This window comes from Metopolophium dirhodum, chromosome 5 (assembly GCF_019925205.1).
Source record: "Metopolophium dirhodum isolate CAU chromosome 5, ASM1992520v1, whole genome shotgun sequence".
NCBI lineage: Eukaryota > Metazoa > Arthropoda > Insecta > Hemiptera > Aphididae > Metopolophium > Metopolophium dirhodum.
In genome coordinates, this window is record NC_083564.1 from 20,578,597 (window position 1) to 20,593,352 (window position 14,756).

General features: G+C 29.0%; 1 protein-coding gene across 1 annotated transcript; it reads left to right on the plus strand.

The window, feature by feature from the left end:
* The first annotated feature begins 211 nt into the window (after window positions 1–211).
* On the plus strand, window positions 212–9,718 carry LOC132944842 (SH3 domain-containing kinase-binding protein 1). Its single transcript, XM_061014363.1, has 11 exons — window positions 212–1,077; window positions 1,198–1,352; window positions 1,438–1,474; window positions 1,549–1,685; window positions 5,231–5,351; window positions 5,472–5,549; window positions 6,309–6,496; window positions 6,598–7,029; window positions 7,109–7,376; window positions 7,505–7,779; window positions 7,854–9,718. The coding sequence occupies exons 1-11, from the start codon at window positions 1,074–1,076 to the stop codon at window positions 7,992–7,994; spliced, it is 1,836 nt and encodes a 611-aa protein (XP_060870346.1). The 5' UTR covers window positions 212–1,073; the 3' UTR covers window positions 7,995–9,718.
* The last annotated feature ends 5,038 nt before the right edge of the window (window positions 9,719–14,756 follow it).

Genomic DNA, 14,756 nt, shown 5'->3' on the forward strand with positions numbered 1-14,756 from the left:
GCGGCGGCTTTACCGTTATCACGGAGAAAACGCGTTGCCATCGGCGTCGGTGGTGAGGGGGGACGGGGCGGGGAAAATTCGCGTCCTTGATGTGGCTACACGTCGCCGCCGCCGCAACAACAGCAACTCCAGCGCGCGCGTGTGGACGGCGTGGACGGGTGGACGGCCGGCGGGCGGACGGGAGGTTTGTGCGTAAAATGGTAGTCGCGCGCCAGTCATTCGGTCGTCGTCGTCGGTCGTCAACGACTCTACATAAAAAACGAGTCTTAAATATTGTTATCATTAATAATATCGTGTCGACGTCTTCAAGACTTGAACGCGGACACGTCACATCGTCCCTCTTTCTCCTCGTCGTCGCTCGATACGCAAAGATTATATTATTATAATATTTTATTAACATTACAAGATATTATAGGACGTACTTAACTAAGGACGGAAAATAGCGAAACAATTTTTTTTAAAAGCCAACTCTTGGTATACGTCTATCATCTACGTCCTACGACGATAAAGCGATTTATCGATACAAAATATCGTGCGCGGTTCGCGTCGCGAATTCGATCGGCCAATGCCGTCGAGTGTCGATCGCCGTCGTCGACTTCGCGGGAAAGTCGTGTGGCCGGCGATTGCGCGTGGCGGCGATAACGGGCGGGTGATATTATAAACATTATAAAAAGATAAAAACGCGCACGCACCGAGCGGCGAGTGCGACGACGGTGGGTCGGACGGGATTACGACGACGGCGACGACGAAAGGTGAAAATCCTCGCGCGGAGTTATCACAACGATAACAGTACTACTTCACCTATATAAGTGTAATAAAATAAACAACGATAATAATAATAATAATAATATTTACGGACAATAATTATGATCTCATCGCCGTCGGAATCGTATCGGAGTATCAAGTAGCAACACCGCGCCGCGATCACCTCCCGAGAACGCACGTAGGTAGTCTTTCGCGTGTTCTTTCGTTCGGTCGACGTCATGACGACGTGCCATCGCCACCGCCGCCGATGCGATAGATGAAAAACGCCATCGGCCGTTGCGTCTCATCACAGCAGCCGACGACCAGACATGGGTAAGTGGTGGTGACATTTGCTCTGTTTTTTGTACGTTTGTTTGTCTGTTTGTTTCCTCGTCTGGCGATTGTTATCGTGTCATGTTTACCTACCTGTTTGTTGTTTTTTGTGCACCACAGAAGCCGTGGTCCAATTCGATTACGCGGCCCGCGAACCCGATGAGTTGACGTTGAAGAAGGGAGACGTCATCACTGATGTCAAGCCTATGCCCGACGGATGGATGGAAGGACACAAGGACGGCAAGAAAGGAATGTTTCCCGACACCTACGTTAAGGTGAGTTGTACTGCACTAACTTATAATCTTCGGCTATAACTCGGGAACTTCCTAAAACTAATTGTGTCGTTACTGTACGTTATAGATCGTTCATGCTTCGGGTGGCGTCGTTTTGAGAAAAAGTAAGTGTTCTATTTTATAAAAGTTAATCCATGTAATTATGCTATTTTTTTTACCTCACGTTCCTTACCTGTAGAAAATGCCAGAAAGTGTAAGGTGTTGTTCAGTTACAAACCAGCAAACAGAGATGAGTTGGAGTTGAACATAGACGATGTAATCGAAGTTCTTGGCGAAGTTGAGGAAGGTTGGTGGAAAGGAGAGCTTAGGAATGAAGTGAGTACTGATTTAATTATACCTACACAAAACATTAATCATTAAGTTTTTACACTTAAGTATTTTATCTTTATTCAAACTTGAAATATTTATTGACCTCATTATCACAATTTTTTCTATTATTGAATTCTTGTATTATAATCTAGTGAATGATGATTACCTATGTTTTTGGTTTTTTTACAAAACAGTTATTACCAATATGATTGTTTTGTAAATGGTTACCTACCATTTTTTATTTTTACCTGTTCTTCTGATATTAATTTTATTAGATGTAATTGTGTAAGTAAGTAATATACATTTTACTATTGTAGTTCAAATGTTATAAGCCTTAACTAAGCGTTAATTGATTTTTAAATGAAATAATGACCGTGTTAAACATTATGTAACTAAACTTTGATCTTTAAACAATTACATAGATATTACATTTTTAAGAACATCAATTTTGTTAAACTACTTGTCTTTTGAGGGCTAATATTACAATCATCGGTTTCATTCGAATTGGACCACACTAACCGGCTGATAACAGATTTTATTATCGGCAGAATTCCACCAGTTAAGTTGTCTGTTAAATTTAACCGGAGATGGTAATACTGACCCTTAGTATTATTAAATATTATAATTTTAAAATTACATTCAAGTATTTAACATAATGTTTACCTTTTTAAGGTTCCACATTTCATGATAATAATAGGTAGGTAATACTATTTGATAACACACAAAATCAACTTTTCGAATTTTTTATTGACCAAATAACTCATTTTGTAATGCGCCTCTATACATCAATTAATTAACTCACATTAATTGCATGTGAATAAATTAATAAATTGTTTCTTTATTGTCTTGGTAAATTAGTTTGACAGAATAATGGTGCTTTCTTCGCATTTAATTGTTGATTATTAAATCATTGAATTTTTATTGAATTGTTTTAATTACCAATTGTTACTTTCATCCTAAAATATTAAGACAGCAAGAATACTTTTTGATTAGTAATAATATTATAAAAACTTATTTATCTACTACAATAAAGAAATTTACAGTATTTTTATTGCACAAATACACACATCTATGTGTTTATCATGAAATAATAAAGAAGTGACAAATTCCTACCATATGATTAATATTTAAATAAATGATTATTTAGAAGGTTCAACTGACTTATGTGCATATTATTATATTTCAATTGCTGTAAATAATAAAAATTTTATTTTTATTATTTTCCTTAATTATTAAAATACATTCCCTAATAAACTAATAATGTCAATAATGAATATTACTATCCCTGAAAAGTGTTTTTTTTTTTATAGATTATTAAGAAAACAACTGTGTATGCCTTAGTATTAACTATTAAGTATTAGATTTTTAAACATAAACTATTTTAAATCTGTTTGTTTGTTAAATACAAAAAAAGAAAAATTAATAGTTTTAATCAGTAAATACTAAATATTTTAATATTGATTGATTGTAATTTAAATTAAATAGGTAATTGATTCAAATTTAAAGTTGAAAAATAAGTTTTATTCATCCTATCTAAATTTTGGTTTTACTCTTACAGACATAAAATATATTCAAGTACCTATCAATATACAATACAGTTTAATTGTGTGTAATGTAAATATATATATATATATATTTTTTAAATAAGCACTATACCATATTGTTTAATAATTTGTCTTATGTTACTTTTTTGTTTAAAAGAAACAGATAACCAATTTAAATGTTTATATGTTTACATGTTTTAGTTAAAATATCATTATAGGTAGTGAAACTTAACATTTTTACTTTACTAAAATATTGTTATGCACATATAAAGTGGCTGACCCAATTAAAGAAACTTAAGTTGTTATTTTTAATTATTTGTATACTGCTCAAGGTAAATAGTTCAATGCTTAGAAAATACTTGTATGTGAAAGTTTTGGAAAGGTTTTCTTTAGATATATTTTTATCAATTTGGTATTTTGAAATCTTTGATAATTTATTTTTTGTATTTAGAAATAAAAAGGTGGGCAAGTGGGTGTCCCTCAGCTGTACAGTGGATTACTGTAATGAATGGTGTTAAATTTGAATTCAATGATATAATAACATTGTATCAGAGTAACAATTCTGCCTATGCAAATATATTACCAAGTATATTTGATGATATCTATTGTGAATTCATCATAAGTAATTAATTTACCTATTTATGTGGAACTTTGTTTTACATTTTTAACTACAAAATTGTTTTAACTTTAAATGCTAACGGGGTGTTGCCAATGGGCAACTTCCCCCTCCTGAAATCAATTTCCATCACATTTACTTATTGTATAACTTGTAAATACAGATTGTGAATATTATGTTTTGTTCAATAAAAAATAAAAAAAAAAAAAACTTTAAATGCTTATAAAAAAAATGTGTGCTTATGTATTTTTAATATTTTTCAATTTCTATTGTAACAATATATCAGGAGCCTTATATTACATTTTCATGCTTTTTGACCCAACAAATACAACTTTTTTGACATTTATAGAAAAAAAACTAAAAAAAATTGAAAATGTTCTTAAACAGCTCAAAATGAGTCAAAATATTTTGAAAATTGTATCAAGAATAGGAATTTATAAAATAACATGAACATAATATGGTGTAAATTTAAATTATCTACAATCATTCGCTTTTAAATTACGGCAAAATAAGGAAATTGCTACATAAGAAATCAAGTGAATATGTTGTAAGAATATGAACTTAATGAACTTCAAATTGAATTCGACTTTCAGGTAGATATTTTTTTTTTGATAGTTTGAAAATCTTATAAGGACCTTTCAATTAAATTTTCAAATCTATATTTAAAAAGAAAATATTTTATGAATTTTCAACTCAAAATAATCTGCACGTTTTCATGATTTTTACGTGTTTTGTAAAAATTTGAACTATAAATGCTTATAAAAAAAATAGTGATTGTATTTTTAATATTTTTCAATTGTCATCGTAATAATTAAGGAGCCTTGTATTAAATGTTCACACTTTTTGACCCAACAAATAAAATTTTATTGACATTTATAGAAAATAATACTAAAAATGTTGTAACCGCTCAAAACAATTCAAAATATTTTAAAATTCTATTGTATTTAGAAAATGCCAATATAAACAATCAGTGTACATTTCATATTTCTACGGTTATTTGTTTTAGAGTTACACCAAAAATCAAAATCGATTTTATCAACGTCGATTTAGCTTAAAACTTCCCGTTTTTCCTTAATTTTTATGTTGTTTTTCCCGGCGCTTTTGAAAACTCTTGGCACTTAAATTTTAACTGGATTTTGACCTCCCAAATGCACCAACTAGATTCACTTTCCCATTCAACAATATACTGTTGAAGAAAATCGAAGCAGTGTAAATGGTGATGACACTGAAATAAAAATATCAATGTAAAAAATCAATATATTCATCGCTCCGCTGAGAATCTAAAATTGTATTATTGTTTGATTCTTACTCAATTATTTATAATTCATTCATGATTGACTATCTAATATTATTAATAAATTAATACAACTATTTTTTTTTTTTAAATTTAGATTGGTGTTTTTCCATCTAACTATGTCACTGAAATATCAGATGTTAAGAGTATTATTATTAGTAGAAGTGACTCAAAAACTTCAACTGGATCCCTCAAGAAAGAAGAAAGCATCAAGAAAGGTAATTTTCACTTTTTTATTATAATATAATCTGTATAATTATTAGCAATTTCTATTTGAAGTTTCAATCAAAAAATTACTTAAACGTATTTTATACTTCAATATAATTATTTTTATTTAGAAAAATCTATTGTGGAACCAATCAAAACTGCTGATAATAATATAGAACCCAATGCTCCAGTTCTACCTCCAAAACCAGGTATAAACATTTAATACCACAGTGCTAAGTAAGATAATTAAATAAAACAATTTTTTTTTAAAGTATTCTATGTATCAATTAAATACATGACGTATAGTACTATATTATATTGGATTTAGTAAATAAATAACTATTTTACACCAACACAAACTGATAAAAGGAAATGAATGCAATACTGATTATTATTAATCACTTGAAAGATAAACCGTATTTCAATATGTCAACTTTTAATTATATTATTTTAATGATATTTCAGACTTCAGTTATTCCTGTCATTAACAGCGATTATGATAATGAGTAATGACACTTTTAAAAGTATTGCTTCTATCAAAAATAATATTTCTTTTTAAATTCTATCATATTATTTTTTTTTCTAATTTTCATACCCTTCAAGTTGTCCAGTTATGAAAAAAATCAAACGGAGATTGTCTCACTTATTTCATTGTAGGTGTACATAATATTTTAAATCCTAATTTCAAATTTGATGACATTTTGTTTATTTCACTATTTAAAATATATTTAATCCAATCATCTAATTTTCTTTTTAAATAACAATTTTGTTTAGGTCAATACTTAATAAAATTAAATGTGTACTGCTAATTTTATTGACATTCTTAAATTACAGTAATTATCCAGTGATATTACTAAATTTATTTGCATAATATAACTAATATTTTAAATGTTAAACTATTTATTAATTTGTAGGATAAGTAAATAAAATTTTATCTTTAACTTTATCATTGTTCAAATTGTATACAGCTAAAGAAGTTTGTGTGGCACTCTTCCCTTACGAAGCTGTCAATAGTGATGAACTATCACTGGCTGAAGGCGATATAGTTACTATTTTATCACGTGAAGTAGAAGACAAAGGCTGGTGGAAAGGAGAGCTTAAAGGAAGAATCGGAGTGTTTCCTGATAATTTTGTTCAAATAATGAATCAAGATGAGGTATTTTTTATTATTACTATTAACATTTTACCTATAGGCTATATTACAATACACAGTAGTCACATGTTTTTTATATTTTTTTTTTACTTTTGTTTATTCAGTTGGCAACTAAATCTGAAAAAACTGTTAGTAGTCCACGTAGCGGTACAACGGCTTCACTGCGTAAAGTTTTTCAGAGCCAAATGGAAAATAAACCTTTGGGACCAGTGGTGAGCAAAAAACCTGCTCTGCCACCACCACCACCTACGACCAAGAAACCACCCACTGCCAAAAGTTCTTCCACGTCTTCCTTGTCAAAAACTATTAGTGGTATTAAATCCATGTTGAATTCTGAACAAAATACCACGGATAAGATGAAGCATATAAATTCTGAAACTGGGGATTCTAAACAATACGGCTCTATAACTGTAAAACGTTCAGAGTCTGTGGGTTCCATGAAGAAATCCTCGGATTTGCCAGATGGATCAATTATGAGTAGATCAATATACCATGTTACGCCAGAATCGTCCCCAACATCATTAGTGTTTACAAATGTATGTATTTTAGTATAAACATACAAATTGTCTCTATAGTTGGCTAATTTGTTGTTTAATGTATATTTTTTTTACTTAGCATGATAACAATTCTCCTGAGCCCAAGAGTCCTGATTTCGATCAAATAGAGAGAACCGCAATGCTTAGTCATCCAACAGCATCTCGAGCTAAGGCACCTAGAAGGAGGCCACCGTCTGCAGCGTTTAATGTATCTACTGAGGATGATCCAACATTGGATACCCCACCAACAAACGGAATACCCGGTGTGGATAAAGAAAAGGCCCCATGGGTTCAAGAGTTGAAGATGAATCAGGCAAAGAAATCATCGATCGCTAATTCTGTGATAGGTATGTTTCTTATAGGTCATAATTATTATACATTAAACTTTTATGATTTTTACACTATTCATCCATCTACAAATTGACTGAAAATAATATAGTTATTATTATTTTTTAATATAATGTTTATAAATTAGGTGGTGGTAGAACACGAGTGATGATCAATCCGTCTACAACCACCATAACATCAGAGAGTTCATCAGAAACCACAACAGTAACATCCAGATCAGGATTGACTTCAGTGGGCTTGGGCGGTGTTGTTTTTAAACCTCCTGGTTACGTGCCACCTCTGACCACACCTGAACCGGTCACAGTTAGCACACCAACCAGTCCTGTTGCACCTATATCAGCCGATTTTAGTCTGTCAACGCCATCTATAGAGGGAAATCTAATATCAGTGTTAAATGAGAAGGTAATTATTGCATTTGAGAATGAAAATGTTTTTATTTTTATTTTTTTTTAAATATTTTAATGTGTGGTTATTAGGTGAAACAATTGGAGTCCACCGTTCAACTACAAAACAGTTTACTTGACAAGTTGTCGACAAAGTTGGAAGTGGAAATGGAAAAGCGTATGGAGATTGAGAAAGAAATGAAAAAGATTATGGAACTCGTAACAAGAGTTTGACTTGGACAACAGTATTTCCGTATAAATTAATAGTTATAATAATGAAAAAATAATCAAACACGTACTTAAGACCATTACCAATTTGTTGCTTATAGTTTGTTTATTTCACGAGTAGCCATGCATTGAATATCATGATTACGTTAATTGTAGGTACATTTTTAATCAATTAGTATCAGTAATAAAAATTTATTCCAAAAGTCAACGTCAAAACTCTAATCTCAATTCTGTGTTCTGTGTCTTCGGGAAAATTAGTATTGATTATCATCTTTTGGGATTACCTATATGCATATCCCTTGCACATTATATATTTATTTTTTATTCTTCTAGTCTTTAGAGTCAAATAGTTCATCATCTTCATTCATATTTTTAATTAAGTATTATCATTATTATTATTATTATTGTTGTATTCTAATCATTCCTTGAATTTTTTAGTTAATTTTCATAAACTAAATGTGATAAAAAGTGGCATTTCCGACAGTAAATTTTTGATTCAATTTTCACACTATTACCTCTTACTTCTTGGTACTCAATAAAAACAAAATTCTAAATCTTATTGGATAATTAATGCAATTTGTATTCTATTATAATATCTTAAGAGTAACATATAAAGATAAGCTACTATTTCGACTGTATCCTGCCACCTGAGTTCATTTATTAAATACATTTTACAGTGATTTTTTTACCTACTTTTTTTAACATTCCTTAGAGTTACACACGTTATTATTCATTATATCCAAAAAAAATGTACTTACTCAGAATTGTTTTTAATAATAGTGTACAATTAGTGTGTTCTGTTAAGTTTCGTTATGTATATTTAGACTGCCATGAATGTGGCGTCTATGGTGTTTGAAAATCGATGTATGGAAAAATTAATATTGATAATCGGATGTTCAGTTGTAATTTTATAAAGTTGCTTGCAAATCGATATCCATTTATTTACTCTATTATAATATAAATTATATTTTTATATGTTTATTAATTAATTCCCTAGTCCAATTTTTATACCGCTAAATGTTTAATGTGCTAAAAAATTAATTTTTTTTTGTTTACACGCAAATTATTCAGTCATGGCTAAACCGTTTACTACCATTATAATGTTAGCCTCTAATTTTATATGAATTGTATTGATTTTATAATAATTTTAATAGTTTTTATTTTATACTAATTTATTTTTAGAAAATATTTAGTTTAATTCTTGTTCAACGAATTGTGTACATATTATAATGTATTTGATAGTATTAAAATAAAAAAAAATAATGTGCTTAAAAAATAGGCAAACGACTGATTTTGCACACAATATGCTCTACACGGCATCATGTCATGTCTTACGAAATTAAAAATATTACGCCTCCCCCTCTCCCCCTAATCGACTGTCCCTCAAACGACCAGTAATATTTATTTAGTTAATTTTTATAATGCATACCTATATTTTCATAAATAAAGTCTTGTAATAGCGATTATTCAGATAAATAATTACAAACATTTTGTAAAAATTATTTTTCAGAAATGTGAAATGTCTATTTAAGCCAATAATAATGTTATACGATTATATACCATTGATTATTATAAATATTTTTATTATAGAAAAATGTATGATTATCATTATTCAAATATTATTATTATTATTAAAATTATTATTACTAACTATTGTAAGTTGTCCAACGGTGTCATATATATTTTATAAATTGTTAATTTTTATTTCCAATAAAAGTATTAAAAATATATTCATATGTAATTATATTTTGGTTATTATAATATAAACACTGTATTGATTTCCTTTTTATTCATAATCACTTAATATATTTATTATTGTTTACAAACGACAATCAAATAAAAAAATTTTAAAATATGTTTTTATTTCCCAAGGGAACTTACTTTATATCATGTGAGTTGTGCTGTATTAGAGAAAATGGTGCTATTAGAAGTCAGGTTATAAATTAGCCCCAATAGGGGTAAAGACTATATTATTATACACCCATCAAAAACGTGTACTATATTATTGCATCCTAAAAGTAGTTTTTAGATTCAGAGCGAAGCGATGAATGTATTGATTTTACAATGATGTGTGTTTTTTTTTTTTATTTTTGTGTCTGTCATCACCTTTTAGGACAGTAAAAGTGTTTGGATTTTCTTCAATAGTAACTTTTCTAATAGGAAAGTGAATCTAGTTGGTACTTTGGGGGGTTAAAAGTAAAAATTTCTCAGTAGTTTTTAAAAGCGACGTGAAAAACAAAAGAAAAATTAAGGAAAACTGGAATTTTTACGCAAAATCTGTTTTCGAGAAAATCGATTTTGGTTTTTGGTGTAACTCTAAAACAAAAGACCGTAGGGACATGACATTTTGACTGAATGTTTATATTAGGATTTTCTATACACCATAAAATGTTGAAAATATTTTGACTCTTTTTGAGCTGCTTACGGACATTGTCAGTTTTCAATTTTTTTAGTTTTTTTTTCTATAAATATCAATAAAATTTTATTTGTTGGGTAAAAAAGCGTGAAAATTTAATATAAGGCTCCTGATATATCATTCTAATAGCAGATGAAAAAAATTAAAAATCCTTAGTCACAGTTTTTATTTATAAGCATTTAAAGTTCAAATTTTGACAAAATACGGAAAAATCACGAAAATTAACAAATTATTTTGAGTTGAGAATTCATAAAAATTTTTCTTTTTAAATCTAAGATTTGAAAATGTAATATAAGATTACTCATAAGTTTGTCTACCTTTATCAAAAAAAAAAATGTCTACAAGAAACTTAAATTAAATTTTTATGAGTGTGAAATTTATATTTTTACAACATTTGATATTCACTCGATTTCTCATGTAACAATTTTCTTATTTTATTGTAATTAAAAAAGGAATGACTGTAGATACTTGAAAATTTCACTGAATGTTTATATTAGCATTTTCTATACAACATAAAATGTTGAAATTATTTTGGCTTATTTTGAGCTGTTTACGGACATTGTCAGTTTTCAATTTTTTTAGTTTTTTTTTCTATAAATATCAATAAAATTTTATTTGTTGGGTAAAACAGCGTGAAAATTTAATATAAGGCTCCTGATATATCATTCTAATAGCAGTTGAAAAATATTAAAAATACATAGGCACAAATTTTTTTATAAACATTTAAAGTTCAAATTTTGACAACATTTATCAAATTTATAATTTATTAATTATTTTGTAGTTAAAAATGTATAAAATGTTTAACTTTTATGGCTAAGGATTGAAAATTTAAAACAAAGCTCCACGTAAATAGGTTATATATAAATTACTTTATTCACAATAATATTATCAAATATACTTGGTAATATCATAGGCTGACTGACTGTTTTCGCTCAGAATCGTTTTTCTTATACAATGATATTATATCATTGAATTCAAATTTAACACCATCCATTAGTGACCCACTTGTAACAGCAGAGCGACACCCACTTATCCACCTTTTTAAAAGTTCAATATATTTTAACAATTTTGTATTTAAAGGAGTTTGAGTAACCAATCTTAGTGATTTGAAAGTTGAAATTAAAGCAGTATAAATGAGGGTCATAATCTTTGTTTCATAATACATACAACACAAATTCAAAAATTATTGTTTATTCACCAAATTTAAGATGATTTACAAAGATTTTGAATATTTATTTTTATTTTTTAATTATTCTGTGTACATCAATAAATCAACTAAAGTAAAAATTCTACTCTATATTAATTATTTTTCAATACCTATGCATATATTAGTAAGCAATTTGGAAATTTAGAAACACACTACCTAATGTTCATTTATTACTTACAAATAGTATTATACATAGCCCAAATGTTTATGTCATGTGTATTGCCTAAATATTATTCTTTAAAACATGATACGCTGGAGCTCTCTTAATAGTGAAATATTAGATAAGAATTCATATATACGTTGTACGATAAACATTATATCGATTTCAATAATTTTATCAATATAATAAAATAAAATATAGAAAAATCCTAACGTTTAAAAATTGTATTAAGTCTTTTGAAATGTAGCACGGGTCAGTTAAAAATGGTACGCTGGCCGGATGCGACCCGCGACCTGCCAGTTGAGACCATCTCTCTGAGCCTATAATATAATGTTTCGAGTACACAACATATATTTTAAAATTGTGACTAAAAAATAATTACGTGAGGGACTAATCGAATTTCAGGGGAGGATAAAGCCCCCCACCCAGTCTCCGCCTACGAGCAAGTACCTATATACATATATTTTATATACATTTTATACCAGTTGTATACCTATATATACCACACTCTTGCCTTCAGGCTGCAATATAAATAATATGCTACATTATAATAATTCGGGTTGTCCTGATGTACAATACTGTACAATATATTATATATTATATACAAATACTTTAGAAAACTTCAAAGTAGGTTGTTAAGTACGTAGGTACAATATAATATATAGGTATTCATTTTTTTAATGTCATTAGTTATCGCGCATCTACATAATTTTTTCTCGTCCATCGATTTAACGGGATTTCGGTGATAATAAATTGGGAAACGTCGATAAACCGGTTCGCGTAATCGTATATAATATGGATATATATATAATAATCGTATTAAATGTGCAATAATATAATAATATATTATAATGTGCTAAATATATAAACAGAAAATATAATATACAAAATACACATATAGAAACGATGATAATATTATTAAACATTTTGCTGGTTTGCTGGTATTATATGTAGGTAGGTAGGTAGGTATAGGTAGGTAGCGGGTACTTACTACAAAACGAGTAAAATTTGAGTAGGTAGGTGTAGAGAGAGAGATATACATAATATACCTAAGTATTACGAATATACATATATATATAGCCATAGGTATCCGCGGTGCAGGGGCGTCTTTTCAACTTTTTGAAAAGTATGCAAACCAAAAGACAGGCCAAAAAATTGTTCAGCAAGCCAATATATATTATCTAACTAATAGTATGCTATTATAGAGTTATCAGAAAAAAATAATGTTTTTTTCGCTCTAACTGTTAATTAAAATTTCTATATTGTCCACCTAATAATTTAACATAATATTATGAATATACCTACCTAATAATGCTAAGTTAGTAATTAAATTATTAAAATTGTATTATTTATAAGCACTATTAGTAAGTATCAAGCTAAAATCTAAATACATTATATACAAAACAAATCCGGAAATCCTCAGTCACACATAAAATATTTAACATAAACCGAACATTATTACATTTACTTTCACATTGCTGCCATATAGTTGCCGGTAATTATACTTAAAAGGTAGTGAGTGTCGCTCTGCTGTACGCTTGTACGCAGTAGGTTACAAATGACCAATCCGGCCAATGGGTCACTGCTGTAATGGATGGGTATGAATTTGAATTCAATGATATAAAATAGCATTGTATACGAAAAACAATTCTGAACGGTGACGGTTTGTCGGCCAATAGGATACTTTATGTTATATTATTTATAATGTTATTATACGGTAAGTTGAATTATTAATATTTTCATGTTATCATATTTCAATATATTTTGTACATAATAATACACTTATTGTGGCTTGGCGTGGCTCGTTGGCTGCTTGCTCCTAGTTGTATACAATGCGACTGAGAGTAAGTAACTACTAGCTCCCGGATGGGTGACCACCGGGTTCGAAGTAGTTAGTTAGAACCTTGCCACACGCACTCACACACACGCACGAGTTGCTTACCTACCGTAACAATACCTTACCAGTTACCGTACCAACCTTACCAACCACAGTTCATAATCTCTACAAAAGCTAATGGCCATTTAGTCGCCGGGCTTAAGTTCAATTAAAAAAAAATAAATAAATAATATACTTGAAAAGTGTCAAATACCTACCCACGAATAATATTTTTAAATTATTACAAAATAACTAAAATCGTTATTCTTTGCTACTAAATATGTTATTTCGTCCAAATTTAAACTTAAAATAACTACTTATAAAAAAACCTGTTTATATATTTTTTTAGATTTTTTGGTTACAGAATTAAATAATTACCTGGAACCTCGTTTTAAATTTGTAATCCTTAGCTTTAAAAGTTGAACATTTTTTTACATTTTTAACTAGGTATACTAATTTGTACATTTTCAATATGATAAATTTCGTTAACATTTTTAATTTAAATGTTTATAAAAAAAAAAAAACGTGATTATGTATTTTTAATATTTTTCAACTGCTTTTGTAACAATACATCAGCAGCCTTGTATTAAATGTTCAAGCTTTTTGACCCAATAAATACAATTTTATTAACATTTATAGATAGAAAAACTAAAAAAATTGAAAATTGAAAATGTCCGTAAACAACTCAAAGCGAATCAAAATGTGTTAAAAGTTGTATCAATATAGGAAATTATAAAATAAACATTTTGTGTAAATTTCAAGTATCTACGGTTATTATAGTTTTAAACAACAACAAAATGAGAAAAGCGTCGAAGGAGAATAATTTTGTTAATTTACGGACGAATATCAAATATAATTAAAGATTCTGGACTTACGTTGTTTCTACAATACACGATTCTCCGTGGTGTAAATGCTTTGCTGAATTACTTTATCAGGTTCATACTGGACTTAGGTTTATTCTCAAACAAGCGTGGTCGGCCTATAATTACGACTATAAAATATTATTATTGAAATATTATTCTAATTTTTCAAGTCCAGGACTTACGTTATTTCTCTTCCATACGGATCATTTACAGTGGTGCAACGGTCTTAAAATGAAATATTTTTTT